Source organism: Ciconia boyciana, chromosome 3 (assembly GCF_034638445.1).
Source record: "Ciconia boyciana chromosome 3, ASM3463844v1, whole genome shotgun sequence".
Lineage (NCBI taxonomy): Eukaryota > Metazoa > Chordata > Aves > Ciconiiformes > Ciconiidae > Ciconia > Ciconia boyciana.
The window spans coordinates 72,146,010-72,165,984 of record NC_132936.1 but is presented as its reverse complement, the minus strand read 5'-3'; the positions used below and the strand labels follow the sequence as shown (position 1 = coordinate 72,165,984).

The 19,975-nt window shown below is 39.4% G+C and overlaps 1 protein-coding gene across 1 annotated transcript in view; it reads left to right on the top strand.

Annotated features, from left to right (window-relative positions):
• ESR1 (estrogen receptor 1) overlaps window positions 1-19,975 on the top strand; it is a 165,142-nt gene that overhangs the window by 143,725 nt on the left and 1,442 nt on the right. Inside the window, 2 exon segments of the mRNA XM_072857942.1 lie at window positions 12,350-12,483; window positions 19,329-19,512. Coding sequence (XP_072714043.1) covers window positions 12,350-12,483; window positions 19,329-19,512 — 318 coding nt within the window.

Genomic DNA, 19,975 nt, shown 5'->3' with positions numbered 1-19,975 from the left:
GATGATAGGAATAGCATAAAGTCATAAGCATGTTGAGAAGATGTATGGTAATCCACAAGTTATTATCTCTTCCAATCTAGCACTAGAGGTAATCACTTGAAATCAGCTGATCCAAATGCCTATACGCTTAGCCAAGGGCTAAATACACCTTTGATATGAGCCAGTACGGCTGTTCTCATGTTACGTTCTAATGTTATTTTCTTGTCATGATTGCAAAAAATGTCTAGCACCAAAAAATCAGTCTAGGGACTTAGAAAATTTCAGTTAAATGTAGCCAGAATTTCCATGTTTCTACCAGGTTATTTCCTTCTTTCTATGGAGAAATCTAGTCTGCTGTTCAGTTTTTTTAATTTGGAAACTCTTGCTCACTTCCTCTTCCAGTGCTTTTTCATTCTTTTGGAAGAAATTGAAGAATTTTCCCTTTACTGATTTTCATATTGAGCAATGGCAGGAGGCCATGGATCTCCTTAAACTGCAGCTAGCAGCAATAGCGTAAAGACTTACAGCATTTACTGTATGACTGGACAGCTGAATAATTTACTGCTTTCATGGCTTTGGTCTGAAAGTTTCTCACCACATCTGAAAAGAATCCTTTAAGTTTTCTGTGCAGACAGTGCTTTCCAATGTTTTGACTGACAGAGGATTAGATAGAATAGAAGAGCATCAGGATGAAATCCAAGTATGTTTTGCTAGTCCCTCACCTTGTAAAATGTTCCAAATGCCTGAGGACATCACACTTGTCTGTCACCTGACTAAATGAACGACATTTTTTTTGGCACTGTGTAATTGTGGATGCATTAATTACCACTGATTTGTTAGAAAAATGGAAGCAAAGTGGTCACAGATGCTTGATTCAGAATGCTTCATTAATGACCTGCTGCTTTTATTTATTTCAAAGGGAAAAAACCCATAGGCAACAAGTATATCCAAATTCGCACTTCAAAATAAATTTTAAAAACAATTGTACATTTCTTTTTCATCCCATGTTTAATAGCAATAGATTCTGTGCTGGAAACTGAACTCAAACAATCATCCTGTCATCAGGCTACTTACCTGATAGAGCTGAATGGATCAACTTGTACAGAGTTAAGGAATCTCTTGAAATAATTAAATTTCTCTTTCATCTTTCACTTTATTGTTGGATTTTGAGATGTATTATTATATTGTAGACCCCAGAGAATGAAAAAAATATTACAAGAGACAGAAATATACATCTTAAAACAATGCAAAAGGAATAGTTTCTATTTATTGTAAATCAGTCTTTACTGTGCCTTGGAGAAAAATTCAAAGACTACCTGATTTTGTAATTCAAACAACCTAAACATAAATCAGGGGGACCCTTCTAGAGCTTGGGGAGGTGCTGGGTAATGCTCAAAGTGATGAACTCTTTTAAAAAAACCAAAACCAAACACCTCTCATTATGAGCTTCCCAGTTTTCAGCTGTCAGAAAAAGAGGTTCCCTGGGTGAGTTTGTAGGCACAGAACAGAAGTTTTCAGAGAGAATGAAATCATTTCTGGATTCAAGATAGCCCCTACAGAAATTCTAAGATTGCTTGTTCATCTAGTCACTCTGACCTTGGAAGCTCAGGCCCCAGTTCTAGGTCATGTTGAATTGTGATGCTGATCTTTCCAAAATTAAACTTTCTTTGCATTTCTGATATGAAGAGAATTTTGAAATATTTTTGGCTTTAAGGTGATTCAGACTGAATGTAAATTAAACTGAAAAAGACCTTCCTGTCAACAAGAATAACATTTTTTCAGCCAATTATTGTAACTTTATTATTCCCAAATGGAGAGCCTTCATAATAATTTTCCAATCTAAATGTCTCAAATGCAACAAAATATAATCAGTTTTCTTAGAATTATTATAGCAACGTTTTAGATTTTTTTCCTATCAATCAGACATATTTGTGGATCCATTTCACGTCATATTTTACCAAGAAAAAAATAATCTAAAAGGTACCTAGTAGATAATTTTCTGTTCTAGGCATTTCTCTTCATCAGCAGGCCTTGCATTTGATACTGTGGTTTACTTTACTCATGGTAGTCTCTGCTTTTCTCTTTGCCTCAAATTCTTTGGAATTTGCTGGGTTTTTTTAGATTTTATTTTTTTTCTGCTTACTTTTTCCCTAACCTTTTCCACAATCTCCAGAGTTACTGGTTAAATGCAGGATGGTCTGAAGTAAAATTTCACTGCTGATAACAATTTCCTCATCTTTTAATTATTGATAAAGCATAGCATTGTAGAAAAGGGGGAATCCTCAGTTAGTTAAGTAGCCCTCCGATGCCTATCTGGCAGTATTTAAGGCATCCCGATGGATGTTCTTGATTTGGTCTTAAAACCTTGGAGATGGAGCTTTCCTGACACCCTGCTTCCTTAAGCTGTTTTAGTGCGTCACTTTACATAGGAGTAGACAGTGTTTATCAATGTCTTTTAATAGAACTAATGTATGTAGAACACATTAAGGTATATAAAAATTGTCCCTTGTCTGGAAGACAGGCACCACCTATGCATAAAGCCTGCAACAATATTCTAATGGATAGAACATAAAAAAAAAAAATTAAAATATTTTGACAATTCCTTAGTGCTTCAGAAGTAGCACAGGATATAATGGTTCTGCTCTGTCTTTTATCTATTGCCAGTCTTCCTGAATTTCCTGTCTTATTTGGCTTTATTTTAACATCTCTCATTTGGCGTGTGAATCAGCCACCACTTTTGGTTCAGAGCTAGCTCAGGGAGCAACCAAAAGAGACAACAGAAAAGATTAGCAAACCTCAGAGGATGGTGGGCTGGTAATTTTGTCAGTACTGGAAGAGGTAGGAATTGCCTGTTTGAGCCTCAGGCTCAATCCTAATTGTTGCTTTGTTGCTATAGAAGAGAGAGCTGTGCCGGGTGAAAACTGCTGCTGTGCGTGGGCAACCACTTTTTTCAACCTGTTTTGGGGAAGTGATGATGCCAACAAGAGTAACTCAAAGGGTGGGTTATGTGAAAAGGTATAAACATAACCGCCCAGCTCAGTGGATGAAAAGAGAGCCTTGTTCTTCGGGGTCTCTGATCCTGCCTCTTTTGCTCCCTCAAAATTATATTTGGAACTGATATTTCAGTTTTATTTCTTATTTGGCAAATGTCTGTTTCAAGAAACTTTTGAAGGGGAAAAATCCTGATTCCATGTTGAATTATGCCAGTTCCAGTCCAGTACTTCTGCAATTGCCCAGCTGTGAGTGATTCTCAGACTGTGATTCATGCATTGACACTTAATGGCACATATTTTTGAGTAAGTAGCCAAAAATATTGTATTTGTTTAAACAACACGAAATAATTACTGCAACAGTGTTGTAAATCAAATGAAAAATATTTTAGTGAACTACCCCCCACCCCAAAAAAAGAAGAAGGAAAAAAAGAAAGCAAAATTAATACATGAAGGTAACTTTCTGAAAAATGTACATGCTCTCACTTTAGGTTTCCTCCCTCTGAATTTATGTCCTTGCCTCTGGACAGACAGACATTCTTCCTTGCCTATGCCATGACTGAATAAGTTAATGACTTAGAAATAAATCCTAACCAAATATAATAGAAGTATGAAAATGAGATGTAAGGAGGATAAAATGCCGAGAAGATATGCATTGAGAATGAATAGACTATAATGAATAGAAAGGATTGTACTCCTTCCAAACTTTTCTCCAAAATACAATCCAAGCTTAAACTGATGAAGAGATTTTGAAGTATGAGAAAGTTGGGTTAACTTTAAATTTTATTTTTTCTTCTCTGTTTTATATTCTGTGCCAGATTTATGCATAAACTGAAGCCAAAGGGCTGTAATATGGTAATGGGTTTTTTTTTACCACTGCATTAGTACGTCAAACCTTATTTGTATGATTTAAGGATTGCTTTTATTCTTTACTCAGGTGCTGACTGCATGTTTGGATTCTTGATTAAAAAGCTCCACACCAGTAATAAATCCTTACTTCTAATGGTACCCTCTGAAACTAAACTCTTTCAGGAACTTCTCCAACAATTTACTTTACAAACAAAAATTTTGGTTGCAGATCATTTTGTCCAACCTGCTTCTTAAAGCAAGACCATTGCCAACACCAGCTTAGGCCAGCTGTGACTTTGTCTAGCTTTCTTGAAAACCTTTAAGGCTGGAGAACACACAGCCTCTCTGGGTATCTGTTTCAGGGTTGCACCACCTTCCTACAATCCAGCCCAAACCTTCCAAGCTGTAGCTTACAGAAATTAGTTGCCTTTTGACTTAATATGCACTGCCCCTGCGAAGACTTTGGTTGCACCCTGTTTGTAATGCCCCTTCAAGCAGTCGTAGACTGCAGTTTTGTCTGTCCCCTCCCATACATACTTTGCTTCCTTGTCACCAGACTGGACAGATCCAATCACTCAACCCCTCCTTGTGGGCCATGTGCTGCATGTCTCTGATCATCTCCACAACAGGAGGAGACATCCAACATCCTTCTTGAGCTGAGGGGCCTGAAACTGGACACAGGCACAGCCTCAGCAGGACCAAGTAGAGGTGGGGGGGAAATAATTTATCTTGTTCTTCTAACCACGTTCTTCCTAACATAATTTGCATGCAATTTGCCTTATCCACAAAGGGAGAATGCTGTTGGCTTATATTTGATTTGGTTTCCATTTTCCAGGAGGGCTTCTGCTCAGCCCAGTGTTTTTCCAACCTGTACTGATGCGCAGGTTTATTTGGCCCTGGATGCAGAATTTGGTACTTCTCCTTGTTGAACTTCGTGAGGTTTCTATTGGTTCACTCCTCCAGGGTCCCTCTAGCACTGAGGTTGCGCTACGTAGCGTATCAATCTCTCTCCAGCCCCAATTTAGTATCATCCACAAATTTGAAGATGAACTTTTTATCACCATCTAGATTATTGATAAATGTATTAAACAACATTGGCTCCAGAGTCAACCTCTGGAGCACTTATTACTTACCACGAACTAGGTGTTGAGCCATTACAGCTACACTTTGAGTCTGGCGATCGAGCCTATTTTCCACATATGTATGTCTGTCTGCTCAGCCTGTACTTCCCTGACTTACAGATAAGAATGCTGTAAACCAAAAGCCTTACTACAGTTGAATTATATTGCACCCACCACCTTCCCTTTGGTCATTTAAATAATTGTTTCATGATAGAGTCAATCAGGTTGGCCAAGCATGATCCTGTTTCCTGGATTCTCCTTGATTTTGTCAAAGTTGAGTTAGCCTTCTATTATTTGTCAGGGACCTCTTTCAATCTCCATTATTTTTTCTGAGTGAGAGATAGTAGCCTAAGGAATACATTGACCAACTGTTTCAGCACCCTGAAATGAACCCGATTTGGCTTCAAAGATTGGAATTACTCTTCAGAGTAATTGCTAATTCTCTAAGTAATTCCCTAACCTGGCAATATACTTCTGTTGGCTTTGACAGTGAAATCTGACACACACAAAAAAGAAAAGCTGTTGAGTGTTTCGGTCTATTCCATGTAGTCAGTCACCAGGTTTTCTCCCCCATTCATCAACTCTTCATTCTCACGGAAATTCCATTTGTTGCTGCCATATTTGTAAAATCCCTTCTTGCTACCCTCTGTGTCCCTCACTAGTTTTAGGCATAAATGCTCAAACAGTGCTTTGGTACTCCTCCTTTGCTGCCTGCTTTTATTTCTATTTCTTATATGTTCTTTTGCCTTTTAGTTCATTAAGGGGCTCCTTGCTTAGCCAGTGGATCTTCTGTTGAAATACCCGGTCTTCCTCTACAATGGGATGGGCTTGTTCCTGAGCTCTCAATAAGTTTTCCTTAAAATATTGTCTAGTTCCCTTGACGCTTTTCCCCGTCATGTGTCCAAGAATATTCTGCCTAGCAATTCCCTAAATAAACTGCGGTCTGTTCTTCTGAAACCCAGAGTCATAGTTCCATTGTTTGCATTCCCAGCCCACCTCTGGATCCTGAGCTCAATCACATCTCATGGTTGCTGCAGCCAAACGTCCTACCTGTGGCCACATTCACCAGCAATTTCTCATTGTTTGTGAGGAGTGGGTCAATAGAGCATTGCTGTTGGTGGGCTGCTGTGCTGTTTGTGTTGGGAAGTTATCATCAACACAGTCTGGAAACTCCCTAGATTACTTGCACAACGCTATGTTGACCTTCCAGCCGATGATTGCAGTCTATCCATGTAGAAATCCTCCACAAGACTGTAGACCAGTGATTGGGAGACTTCTATGAGTTATTTATAGAAAGACTTATCCACTTTATACCCTTGGTCAGACAGTTTGTAACAATACCCGCACCTCCTCCCCCCCCACCCCCCTCAAATAATCAGTGTTAATTTCTCCTCTGACCTATACACAGAGTCTCCTGACATATGTAGTTCTGGTTTCTAATGGACTGTGCAATCAAGGTCTCCCTTTATGTAGAGCTCAGGTTCTTCCCCTCTTCCTCCATACTTGTCCTTCTTAATCAAGTTGTACCCATCCATGACCATTCTCCAATCATATGTGCTATCTGATCTGTGCACTATCCCACCAAGCCTCTGTGTTTCCAGTCTCATCACAGCTGTCTGACTATGTACAGACTTCCAATTCTCCTTCTGTGTTAGAGCACAGGCATTTGAGTTAAGTCTGTGAATACCCTCCTTTCGAACTGGGGATGTGAACGTTGTCCCTGCAGCTTTCTCTCAATCATACTTCGCCTGTTTCCTAACCTACCTTTAGGCTTAGGAACACATCCTGTGACAAGCCTTGTTTAGAGGCTTCCTCACCAAGTTACTAAGTCCATTTGTGAAGATGACCCTCCCTCTCCTAGTCTGGTGGATCCCGTCTGTTCTTGGCAGTCCCTTGTCATCAAAAGAAGTACTGTGATCAAAGAAGCCAGAGAGACAACAAATACACAGTCAGGCTTTGGTTTGATGGGTGCATCGGCATCTACTTGGGCTTTTCCCTTTGAATGGAAAGTTTGATAAGAACATCTCCTGAGTCCCTGTTCCCCTCGCCTAAACACCCTTCACTGTTAATGTTTACTTGTCTGTCACTTGATCCTGTGTTTCTGTAAAAGACATTCCTGATATCTAGGGTGTTTCCAAGACTGAAATAAAATCTAGGTTCTTATTCCTATGTACAGGGTTGAAGGAGGAGAGGATTGAGTTAGTAAAAGAGGATTGAGTCAAAAATCTCTTAAGAAGTCTTGTCACATGCAAATCCATGGGATGGGCTGCATCCAAGAGTGTTGGATGATGTCATTGCGAGGCTGTTCTCTATCATCTTTGAAAGGCTGTGGAGACCAGGAGAGGTCCTCAATTACTGGACAAAGGCATATGTTGCACCCATCTCCAAAAGAAGAAAGAAAGACAGTCTGGGAACTACAGATTGGCCAGTCAGCATCACTTCTATCACAAGGAAAATCATAGAGGAAGTTCTCTTGGAAGTTGTTTATGTGAACAGGAAGGAGAAGATGGTGAGTGTGAATTAGCATAGGTTTAGGGTATATTGTGCTTGACCAACCTGATTGCCTTCTGTGATAAAATGACTAGGTATCTTGTTAATGGTTCACACTCTACCTTGATACTAGTTACAGTTGGAGTTCCTCAGGGGTCTATCCTAGGACGTGTCCTGTTAAATGTCTTTGTCAATGACCTGGAGGAGGAGATGGAGTGCACTGTCTTCAAATCTGCAGATGACACCAAAGTAGGGTGTGCAGTTGATATGCTCGAGGGCAGAGCTGCCATACAGATTGACCTAGACAGGCTGGAGGAATGGGCTGACAGGAACCTCATGAAATTCAGCAAGGAGAAATGCAAAGTCCTGCACCTGTGATGGACTTAATCCACTGCTACTGTTCAAGCTGGGGCCTAACTAGCTGGGAAACAGCTCTGCTGGAAAGGACCTGGGGTGCTGGTGAACAGCAACCTGTGCATGCGCCAGTACTGCAACATGGCAGCAATGAAGGCCAGCAGTATCCAGGGCTGTATCAGTGGTAGTGTAGGCAGTAGAGCAAGGGAAGTGATTATTCTGCTTTTATTTGTCACTCGTTAGACCATATCTGGAATACCACATCCAGCTTTGCGCCCCTCATTACAGGAAAGATGTTAATAAACGTCAGTAAACCTAGTGGACACCCACCAAGGTGGAGGTGCATGCCTTGTGGCTGAGAGAAGTGGATTTATTCAGCCTGGAGAAGAGATGGCTTTTGAGCATGCCTAACCTAAAATCTACAAGGAGGTTATCAAGGCTCTTTATTAAGATGCCCAATGGGAGACTGAGAAACAGGAGTAATACATTGAAGCTGAAGAGGTTCTGACTGGATATAGGGGAGAAAAAAACCATGATGTTGAAAATAATTAAGCTGAGAGAGGTTGTGCAGTCTCCATCCTTGGAGGTTTTCAAGACCAGACTTGCATAAAGCCTTGAGTGAGCTGACACTGCTTTGAGTGGGAGGTTGGACTAAAGACATTCTGAGTTGCCTTGCAGCCTGGACGATGCTGTGATTCTGTAGACTTACAGTTACATGCACATAGTACTTTTATGCAGTAACTTAAGACCTCAAATTCACACGCTTTAACTTCCCTAAACATTTCCCAATAGCCAAGTGTTAAGGATTCTTCTGAGAATACACTCTGATGCTTTGCAGTAAACGAGCTTTTATTGTTTTTTTTTCAGTAAGATGAGAGTACACAAAGACAAAAGCATGATGGTGGGATAAAGATAATTTTCAAATCTATTGCTTAATTTGTCCTCCAGGAAAGTTATCTAAGCCTTCCTAGATAGACCTTCCTATCAACTGGACATATAGCTGTGAAGATGTGATAATACTATCAGCTTATGTTAGAAATTTAGAAGGCAATTCAGGAGAACTGGAGATTCCTATTTCAGATAGTTTTTGTTGGTTAACAAAGAAAATCAGTGTTGTAGCCTAGATAATAAAAACATTCGATTAGAAGTCTGCATTTCAAACATACTAAGCTCCTGCAGTTCCCACTGATTTCAGTGGAGCTGGATCTGCTGCCTAACTGAAAATAAAGCAGAAATTTCTACATTGTTGCTTGCACGCAGGAATACCTAAAGCTTGGTATCTAACTTCATCTAAAGTGCTTAACTCTACCTAAAGAGATACTCTTCTTTTTCTTATGGAGTAACCTGGTATTTCACACACAGCAGACAACAAAGCAAATGAGATTAGAAAGTACTTAGAAACTCTTAAATCTACATAATTTTCATTTATCATCTACCATATGAGTTCTGTTGGTGGGAAATAGACACACATGGAGATTTAGGCACATGGACTATGTGTTGCAGGACTAGAGATTTTTGTCCAGAGGTTGTACTGGTCAACAAGGGGATCTTGATTGGAATACTGATCGTGTAAACTACAGTCCATTGAACTATTTTATTAAAAAGTACCTGGGAATAATTCTTACTTGCTATCAAAATGTCTTTTCCATCTTATGAGTTACCATAAGGCATTTTAAGGGTCTCATTTTACAAATGACTTACTATTTCTTTTTAAATTGTGGTCTTGGCTATGAAAATTTTGCAATTTGTTCTTTGTAATATTTTGAATTGTTTTGAATACTGGCTGGCAGTAGTTTGATGGGTTTTAGGAAGCAAGTAAATGTCTTAGCCAGACATGAAGATGTGGGATTTTTTTAAGATGGGTCATTTGCCATATGAGCCAATGAAACTTTTCCTTTCTGTGTAATCCTGAAATTCTAAATTCTTAAACTAACCTTTATTGGGGCACTATTTAAGTTAATGCGAAACTATTAAAGGCTTTTAGTCCTCTGAAAATGTGCTTAACTCCATATATACAAAGTTAATCTTTCTCTAGTTATAGGCAAAAATATTGTAGCAGAAGCAGTGGAACTTGTCCCACTGTAAAAATTCATGTTTGTTTTACTTCCACAGGATTTAAATTTTAGCACACAAACCAGATTTTGAGGTAATAGTAATTGTTTGCATTCCCCTGCCTTGTTTAGAGTGCCTGATTTTGTTGGTTTTTTTTTTTTTACTTGACAGTGATGTTATTAAATACTACTTTGCCTTTGTTTATTTTATTGATGTCCAAACAGAGGAGGAATATGCTTGAATCCAACCAGTTCAGTTTTTCAGCTTTATTCTGCCTAAGCAGGATTCATCAGGGCAGCAAGATGGTCATTGCTGAAGAGCTCTCCACATCCAGCACTGAACAGTGTAACTGATTGGCCATCAAATCACTGAAAACTCCCTGCCTGAGTTCAGATTCAGCCTTCAGGCAAAAGAGACAGAACTGTGAATTTCAGTAAAGCCATGTTCAGATAGACAGTTCAGATGATAGACAGCCCTGTGGGAACCTAATATGTGAAATTATCAATGTTGCTGGTCATACATGAAAAGCTGCTGTAGTTTAAACCACCATTTCTTTTCAGCGAAATTTTTACTTTAATTTTTACAGGTAAAAATTTCAGCGAAATTTTTAAGAGCCAGAAAAGGTCGTAAAAGTTGCATTGCCAAATGTTGCAGCTTGTGACTGGGTGCCTGCCATGCAATGGAAATCAAGTTCTGAGCTAAGTGCTAGTGAAATGCATGGGGAGAATTAGGCACTTCTCAGGAGTGCTCAGCGTGCAGCTGCCTGGTAGCCCATAGGGATCCGAGGCGAGAAGGAGCAACCCATCCTCCTTATTAAACATACCTTTCTACTATTTCCATTCCCAAGGCTGGACCATCTCTTTCTCACAGAAAAGTCAGAGAACATCTGCTGTTGTAACAGTGATTGGAAAACTTGCTTGGGACCCCACATTTTCAAATATTACTGCATTTTAACCAACACCCTACTGGCTGTTTTAAGGGAGTACCTCTCACTTTATTTTCTTGATATTGTCCTGCTTTGTTTAAATATTTCTGAAAGCAGATGAAATAGCATATGTCATATGCCATAGTCACTGGATTGTAGGCACTGCTCTGGGATAAGGGAGATGTAGATTTAAGTTCAAGCACCAAATTAAGCTCAATAGGGATTTGAACTTGAAAGGAAATCGGTGCACATGTGCTCACAGATACCCCCTCTCCTTCTTTGACGCAGTTTTAGGTTTAGACGTGACTGAGAATTGCAAAGAATTTTCTTGGGCTGTAGTCAAAAAGGAAGATGACTGCTTTGTCTGAGGGTCTGGTGTGGGTTTAGACATTAGCTATAGGGTCTTAACAGCACGGCTGTATCAGGACTGAGGCAGGTGTGTCTATGCTGGTAGTCAGTGTTGGTTTTGTCACAATGAGATTAGGAGATCCTCAGTCTGTGTTCGTGTTACAAATTATAGTGGAATAGCCATCTGATCATTTGAAACTTCTTTTGCACTTTTCTGTAGCAATGATCTTCAAAATTTTGTTCATAAAAGCCGCATCTAAAAAAAAGTTTATTTTTAAACAGCAGATCTGATCACTCATTAAGTCTTACATGTTAAAATTTCATTCAGGAAGTCCTAATAAAAGTAAAAGTAGGTAGGTTTTGGTAAGGGTAGCAGTGTAAATGATCTAAATTTCATGACCAGAAAATCTGCAGACCAAATTTTCATAAAAAATAATGACACTCTTAATTAATTCTTGAACTGCAGGTTGGGTGTGCAACATGAAAATTAGTGAGAATACCTAGTATTGTGAGCAAAGGGAGGTGGTTAATTGCCATTACTAATGAACACTTTGAGATTTCTCAAACTTTAGTTTTGTTTAATGCTGTAATGTAAAAAGTTATCTGATTTGCGGAATGAAGTGATAGTTTTAATCAGACTCAGTCACACAGACAAGATTTTGGTCTCATAAGTCCTTCTTGAGCTCATGAATAAGTTTATTCTTTAAGGAGGCGTTATGCTGACATAAGAAAAATGGGAGAAGCATGTTGGAACATTACAGATTGCAAGACCAGGTAGAAAAAAATACAAAACGTTAGGGAGGAAGAAATGCAAAGAACTGGGACTATTTCAGTTAAAGGAAGAAAAAAAAAGAAAGAGGAAACAAAGTAAAGTAACACAAACAGAACACACAAAAACCCAGAAATAAAAATGTAGTTTTAAACAAATCTTTTCCTCTGTATAAAGGTTTGGTTGAGTCAATCTCATATGTTCCACCACAGTAATGCCTTGGTGATGAGTTTATGAAATTGACATTTTTGGGGGGAATATAGTATTTAATTATTTATTCATTTTATGTGGGATACTGAGAACTATGCTTTTGTAATCACACATACACCAAATGAGCATAGAGTAGGAAGTCATGTGCTAGCTAGTGAACTGAAGAAATCAAATTGGAGGGGAATGATCCAGGGGGATGAAAAGCTCATGCTGCCACCAGGTTAAAGCTGTGAATATCTCCCCCTTGATGGTATTCACACAGGAATCAAGGGAAATGTGTAGAGGGCATGGTGGAAATCTTTGACATGCTGCTGGCTACTGCTGCTCGGTTTCGCATGATGAACCTTCAAGGGGAGGAATTTGTGTGCCTTAAGTCCATCATCCTGCTCAATTCTGGTAAGTGGTGTGCTTTGCTGTCACTCGGATAATTGTGGTTGCTTCTGCATGTGGTTGAATGCTGCTTGTTGTCGTCGCTAATGATGTTTTCATTTTGAGACGGCAGCAATCGAAGGGGGATGGCAACAGAGATGCAGGCAGAGCCACCAGGCAGGGATGGAAGTGGGCAAACCTGTTCCGTGGTGTAGGTGGGGCCCAGCAAATGAATACAGTAAGTAGGAGATACACTGTGTACAGCTGATGTGAAGGGTGATCAGAGCAGTGTTTTGAACTAGGTGCTAGCAGGTCTTAAAGCCCTGATTACAAGACAGTGAAGTAGCTGGAGCCACGCTTAGGGCATCCAAAGGCAATGTTTAGTAGTAAATCTACGCCTTCCTTTTTTGGTAATGGCAAAATAAAGGGAAATAATGGCAAAAATGTGGCTGAGTTTATCATGGTTGAGTTAAAATACAGACATCTAAAAATTAAAATAAAGTTAAAATACAGGCACCTAAAACAGATGTCAACACCTTCCACTTCCTTTATAGTTGATGAAATAAGTATTTTTGGGGCTGTAAATCTCATTCTGAAGTACATTTCAAAAATAGATGACTAGATAACAAATGTAGCTATAGATATAAATATGTAAGGTTAGCTGACTTGTATTCTGCATTAGATGATTGAAATAAGCAAATTCAAGTTGAGGCATGTGACAGTTTCTCTTGCACACCAGAGGAGCCTTTTCTGGTGGAAATGAGAAAAAACTCCAGACAATTTATTTTTAAATGCAGAAATGAGGCCCACGGTGTTCTCACAGAAATGATAGATGTCTAAAATAATAATGTGGGCACCAAAGTAAAAATTTTAGACTCAATTCTCTGCTAAATTTTTATCTAATGACTAAAGGTGCCAGAGTTTTCCAACCCTGAGGATTTACCCAGTTGTTCTCCCCTTTTCCTGCTGAGTTTGAACTTGTAGATGGTTTCAGTCTCTAGACAAAACACATGTGGAGGGCTGTATGTCCTTTTTATCCAGTGGTCTAACAGATCACTTTCCCAACTTGCACGAAATATAAATTCAGGTAATTCCCACCAAAGGCTAACTTTAAACACAGCAAACTTTGCTTTATTGATCAGGCACTTCTTCCTTTATGGAAACTTGGACATGGTCTAGTTAAAAAAAAAAAGTTCAAACAAAATTATATATTTATACAATCAAATATAAAATATTTCATTTATGTTCTATGAGTTATTAACGTGGTTCAGGTTTTGTTGTGATTGTCACCAATTACCAAAAAGTGACATAAGAGGCAAGCGCCTGGCATATTAGAAATGAAGGGTTATTATTTTTATCTTGGATGCCAGGGTGTGACAATTGTAATTAGTTTGACATTTTATTTTCCTTTTATTGTCCTGATAATTATAACAGAATATTTCCCAGAGTTAAATGTTCTTCTGAAAAGTGATGCTCCTCCAGATTTTTAGCTAATATGTTCAAATGTAATTGTCCTCTTAAATAAATCTAGAATATGTAATTGATTTATAGAAATATTGAATTAGAATTAGGAAAAAAAAAGAATTGGAAGTTAGAATAAAACACATTAGATGTTGATGTCTTTGACGTGGAGACTTCAAGCCATGCTGTTGAGAGTTTTTGTCCGACTGCTGTATTTAATATTGATCAGGAAAACTAAATTTGTTATTTAGACAAAAGCTCTGGCAGACATCACCAGCTATCCTTCATAAGCACATCTCACTTTGTTAATGGCATATTTTGTTTCAAGATCCCCCTAAGGAAAAATTGTAAAAAATAAAATATAGCAAGTGACGTCAGTGATAATCAGAGGCAAATTTCCTTCTGCACGTAAGAGAGATGGGACCATTGAGTGAGGCCAGGGTATATTAGATCTTCATTCCTTCAAGGTGCATATTCAGCAGGTTCGAATCAGTGGTGCTCTGTGTGGTAGAAGGTCAGAGTTGATCTGATGATCTGATGAGTGATCTGATTTTGGGTGTGGGGTTTTGTTTACATTACAAGAAAGTTTATAGCTGCTCAGAAGTCTGGCATTTTTACAAGAGTCTTGATGGTGATAGATCAGAGGGCATGGTTTGGGTTGAGCTGTTACAGTTTCACGATGAAAACAATTTATGCCATCGTTACGCAGAGCGTCATGTATTACTCTGCCTTGCATACTGCACTTATTGCAGTATATCTGAGTACACTGTAAACTGAATGTATATGTATATATGGCCACAGAATGTATGTCTATTGCTTGTAATTGCATTTATGCATAAAGGTAATTAATTTTACATTTCAGTTTTTGCATTCCTATAACCAACTGATTTTATAACTGTCTGAGGAGTTAACTACTAGGGGGTGGGAATGTGGACACAAGTTGCTGACTGTCTGACCCTTTAGATGCCCAAATTAGGAGGCTAGACTGCATTACAGAGATAAGTAGCATAATCTGGGGTATGTGTAATAGTTGTGTAAGTGTTGTTTGGCATAGATACTCTAAAATGTCTTCTGGAGATGCTTTTCTTCACAGAATATAGCTGGCTTCCTTAGGTGAAGTGTTGGACACACATGAAATATTATGTGCTCTGAAGCACATGGCGTACATGATGTATGAGGAGAGGCTGAGAGAGCTGGTTTGTTCATCCTGGAAAAGGGAAGGCTAAGGGAGGGTCTAACTGCAGTCCTCAGATAGCTGATGAACAAACAGGTTATGGAGAAGCCAGGGCCAGGCTCTTCTCAGAGGTGCAAGAGGAAAGGTCAAGCTGCAATGGAGACAAAACAACACAGGAAGGGAGATCCTGACTAGATGAACAGAAGAAAAGATCTTCCCAGTGAGAGGTTAAGCACTGGAACAGGTTGGCCAGAAAGATGGTAGGATCTCCATCCTCAGAGATACTCAAAACTCAGCTGGACAAAGCTCTGGGCAGCTTGACCTAACCCTGAAGTCACCGCTATTTGAGCAGGAGGTTGAACTAGATGACCTCCAAGCCTCCCTTAACCTGATTTTTTTCTGTGATTGCACAAGTAAATATACACAAATCTTCTACTAAAGAAACAGCAGATAAACACACACAATGAATTTTTGGCCCTTATGCTATCTGTATTATATATGCATATGATTAAACCAGCTGATCTCAAAATTATTTAAACAAGTGGACTAATTAAAAAAATTGGACTAATTATTCTACGTTTCATATTTAAAAGCAGTCTGCATTTGCATTTCTAAAGCTTTTTGTAGATTTAGTTCACTGAGTGTACACAAACATTTCTTTATTAAATCCTTGGACATCTGTTAGTCTCTTCACATGAGGTAGTGCTGTTTATTGCTTTTGTTGGACATTTATTTTCTCTTTTTTTTGCAACATCAGGGCTGGTTAACATCTTTACACTCCTTTTCCATGTGGTCCTGGGCAAAATGCAAGTGAATTTAGTTTCACTCAGTGCATGTGGAAAAGATGGAAGGTTTTGTTTATAAAGCAAAATATACGTTTACACTACTTCCAAATTTTTCCTGAGATATCAAGGCGACAGCATGTCTGTAACAACAAGGACAGCATTGTCTCTAGCTAAATAACAAACCAGAAGGTGTCCCTCTAAAGCTGCAGCAATAAATCTTTCGACAAAAAGCAAAATTGTATTTTCGACAAACACATTCAGCTCAATAATAAAGGGCTGTTTCTTAACACTGGAAGGTAAGTATTAGAAACGTGAAAGGGCAACATGATGCCAGATGTTTTACTTTTGAGTGTATCTGAAAAGAGGAGTGGTGTTATGTGGCAAAGCAACAGGCTTTCATTTTGGAGACAAAGATGTAGGCCATGTCTGCCTTAGCAGCTGATTTATCTAATTAATCCATAGAGATGGAAAGATTTAGCTGATTTTACGCATCCTGTAGACCTCCTGATACATTGTTGCATGTGACTGTTTGTTATTCTTTTCTCCTGATTTTTCCAGCTCCTGTTAAATTTTGCTTTTTATTTATTTCCTTATTTTGGGTGCTGGATGATTACACAAGTGCACGGTACAGAGCTGAATTTGCGCATAGCTCAGCCTGGCTTGCTACAGATCCAGAGCAATGGGGCACGGTGGAAGGGGAAGAAGAGCCTGGGGTATTGTTTTGTGAACCTGAACTCTAAATGTACAGATATTTTAAACTGGGGTTGGTTGTGACAGAGAAGATGTAGAGGGCTTTCTCCTCTACGGTAATATGCAAAAATATGTGACTATATATAGTGACACATATAAAATTACATCACTATATGCCAACAGCTGGCACGGTAGCACTGCAGTCCCCGAGGGACCCTCTTCTGTGCATGGCTTTGTGTTATGGGCACGGACCAACAGGCTTTACTTGTTTGCAGGATGATGCTTTCTCTGTTCTCACTCCTATTAAGTTTTACAATACTGACCTACAGAAAGAGCTGGAAAACAACCTGGTAGCTACTCAATTTAAGCTTGCTTTCAGCTTCAGAGCTTGGAAAGACCTTTGAGAGTGTTAAATTTCACTTTGCTAAGACAATTTTCTGCACTCTTCTTCCAAAACTTTGCTTGTGTGTGTATGTGTGTGATGGATAGCCGGCTTTTCTTTTGGGGAAATTTCTGGTCATTGGCCTGGGGCAGGAGCAATCACTGGGGGGGCAGAAAGGAAAACCAAACGTAATTTTTCTTGGCAGTTATTGACTGGCAATTGCCTGAAGTCTCTGCATTTTGGGGGGAGTGCTTTTTTTGATTTATACTTTTTAATAGCTTCTGGACTAGACCTAGGTGAGAAACAATTCCTCCTAACAGGTTTTTTTTTTTTTCTTTTGCTGGTTTCAAAGTTATGAAACTAAGGGGTATTGCTACAAGGGCACAATAGCATCTTCTGGCTGAAGTAAGCTGCTCTGGAGGCACTGTGGGTTTATGAGACTAATGTTTCCTTCTAATGGACTGTGTTTTGTCAGTAATATTTAAGAATCTTGCCCCTACAGGTACCTGCTAAGCTATAAAGCCTGACATTGTCAGCAGGCATATGTGAGGGTAGTTAAGAGTCATTCAACTGAGAAAAGTCCCAGGAGCTGTTTCTCTTTGGTGAATTCATTTCAGTAAAAATAATAAAAATCATAAAAAGCTTTGTGAGAAAAGAGGCCATTGTACTATCTATCTATATCAAATTCGAAGGAACATTCATTACCAAAATTAAGAGCTCTGACTGACGGTTTTCAGAAGTTGTGCTGTATTTGAGTTATCCTTTTGGTTTTTTAAAGCACTCTCTCTCTCTCTCTCTCTGAGAGACACTCACACTGACGTTCACAAACACAAATTTATATTTCTTTTTAGTACAGAAGACCCAAAGTCATAAAATCTACTTGCAGGTTACAGTAGTTCTAAGTGTCAGGTCCTTGAAGTACCACGATGATGTGAGGAGGTGAGGTGTGCCAAGAAGATGGTAAAAAAATCTCATTTTCCCTGACTGCTCAGATGCATGGCAAAATATTCTTATCTTCAAATCCAATGGTATAGCCCCTAGGCTACAAACAATACAAACAAGCTAGAGTAATATGTTTGTGTATGTGTGCATGTTAGTGTGTGTGTGTGTGTGTTTTTTTCTTAATACCACTAACTGCATTGCATATTGTGCTATATATGATGCTTTAAAGAAAAGCAAAATGAAAAGTAATTCCAGAAACCAATTTTTTTCCAAGGACAAAAGCCAAATTTCTTCTTGGCTCTGTGAGCTGATGCAGAAGGGCTAAAGCACAGGATTTGTTAAGTACATTATAGACACAGGGCAATGAACACACCATGATCAAGCCAGTTAGATTGTATTACCATACATACATCTTAAGCTTTTGCTGCCTCACGACTGGATTATAGTAATACGACCTGTTTAGAGTTATTGGCTCAATCCAGAAGATTAAAAAACTGGTGCCGAATGCAACAGCTGCCTTTTGGCAGCACAGTGCTGTTGTGACCTGATTCACATTGGCTGTGTGTTGTCGTCCAGAACAAATTCAAGATTAAAAACGTACAAAACAGTTTAGAATTTCCCATTTAGAAAGCTGATGTGCTTCATGCACCCAAGAATTACTGCTGGCAAAAGCTCTTATGCCTGGGTTAGAGTGTTTTGTAGGAGATGTAGAGGGGCTGTTGGAGGGGGAGTCTGAGGGTGTTTTGATCTCTGGAAAAATTTCCTTCTCGTCTAAATCTTCAGGCTGCTCACTTTCAGCAGTAAGCAATGTAAGATGGTTAAATTTACACGGGTTGCTTTGGATATGGTTTTTAAAGGAGAGTTAGTTTTGCAGGTGAAGGAGCGCACCTTTCAAGGCTCTTGCTTGGTTGGGAGGGTTTTGTTGAGGCGAGTGTGTGTAAACAAACCCTGATTTTGTTTACATGTTTTGTGGTAACATATTATTCAGTTCTAGATTGACTAGCAAACCACCAAAAATCAAACATTAAACAGCAGAGAAAGAGGCAAAAACTGCCGAAGGCCTGGGCTGGTCAGTAAGTATTGCAGAGCTCTCAAGGGGCAACAGCATCTCCTCAAGGTTTCAGAGCCGAGTGACTGAGAGGAGTGCAGCCCACAGGTAGGTCTAGCTGCAGCCTGCAGGTGTTGCCCAGACCTTGGATGGACCAGGGCAGGGAAGAGGCATCGTATTGCTCCTCCTGCTTTGCCCACAGTGACCAAATCCAAGCTCCACGGTCATTCAAACCAGTGACCTGGCTGGCAAGCAGGAGGGTTCTCACACAGTCAGCTCTCATGGTTTAACACAGCCGAAGAGGCCAGCCATGAGGGCTACCTTGGGCAAGCCTACTCCATCACAGTAATTTTTGTCTGTGGTTTGTTTTCTTTCTCCTTCCTACTCCAGGTGTGTACACTTTTCTTTCCAGCACCTTGAAATCTCTGGAAGAGAGAGACTATATTCACCGTGTTCTGGACAAAATCACAGACACTCTGATACACTTAATGGCCAAGTCGGGTCTTTCTCTGCAGCAGCAACACAGACGACTGGCTCAGCTCCTCCTCATCCTCTCCCACATAAGACACATGAGGTGAGAGCAAGCATGCAGTCAGCCCTCCTGCACTGGTCCCGTGCAAGGGAGGTTTCACAAATGCACACACACACTTTTCCTTCACAGGTGGGAGTGCAAACTGTGTGTAGAGCTGTTACAAAAAAATATATATATGTCTACTTTCCATAAAGTTGTATGGAACATGTGTGCAAAACAGTATGTTGGATTATGGTGTGAAAGGAGTAAATGTTTTCCCCATTTGTTTCTTCTAGTTTTCTTTTCCTTTGCTTCTTGTTTTGATAGTGCTGTAAGCAGTATCTACTTTTAATGTTAGGTGCATCTTGTATTCTGTTTGAAAAGTACCAAGTAGAATACTAATGTAGCAGTAGCCTAGTTCTACAAACTTTAGTCTCCTATAAGATACGATTTAGTAAAGCTATCACTTTTACGTAGCCATTTTTCACAAGTGGCTTGATTGCAAATCACTTTAGAAAAGAGATTA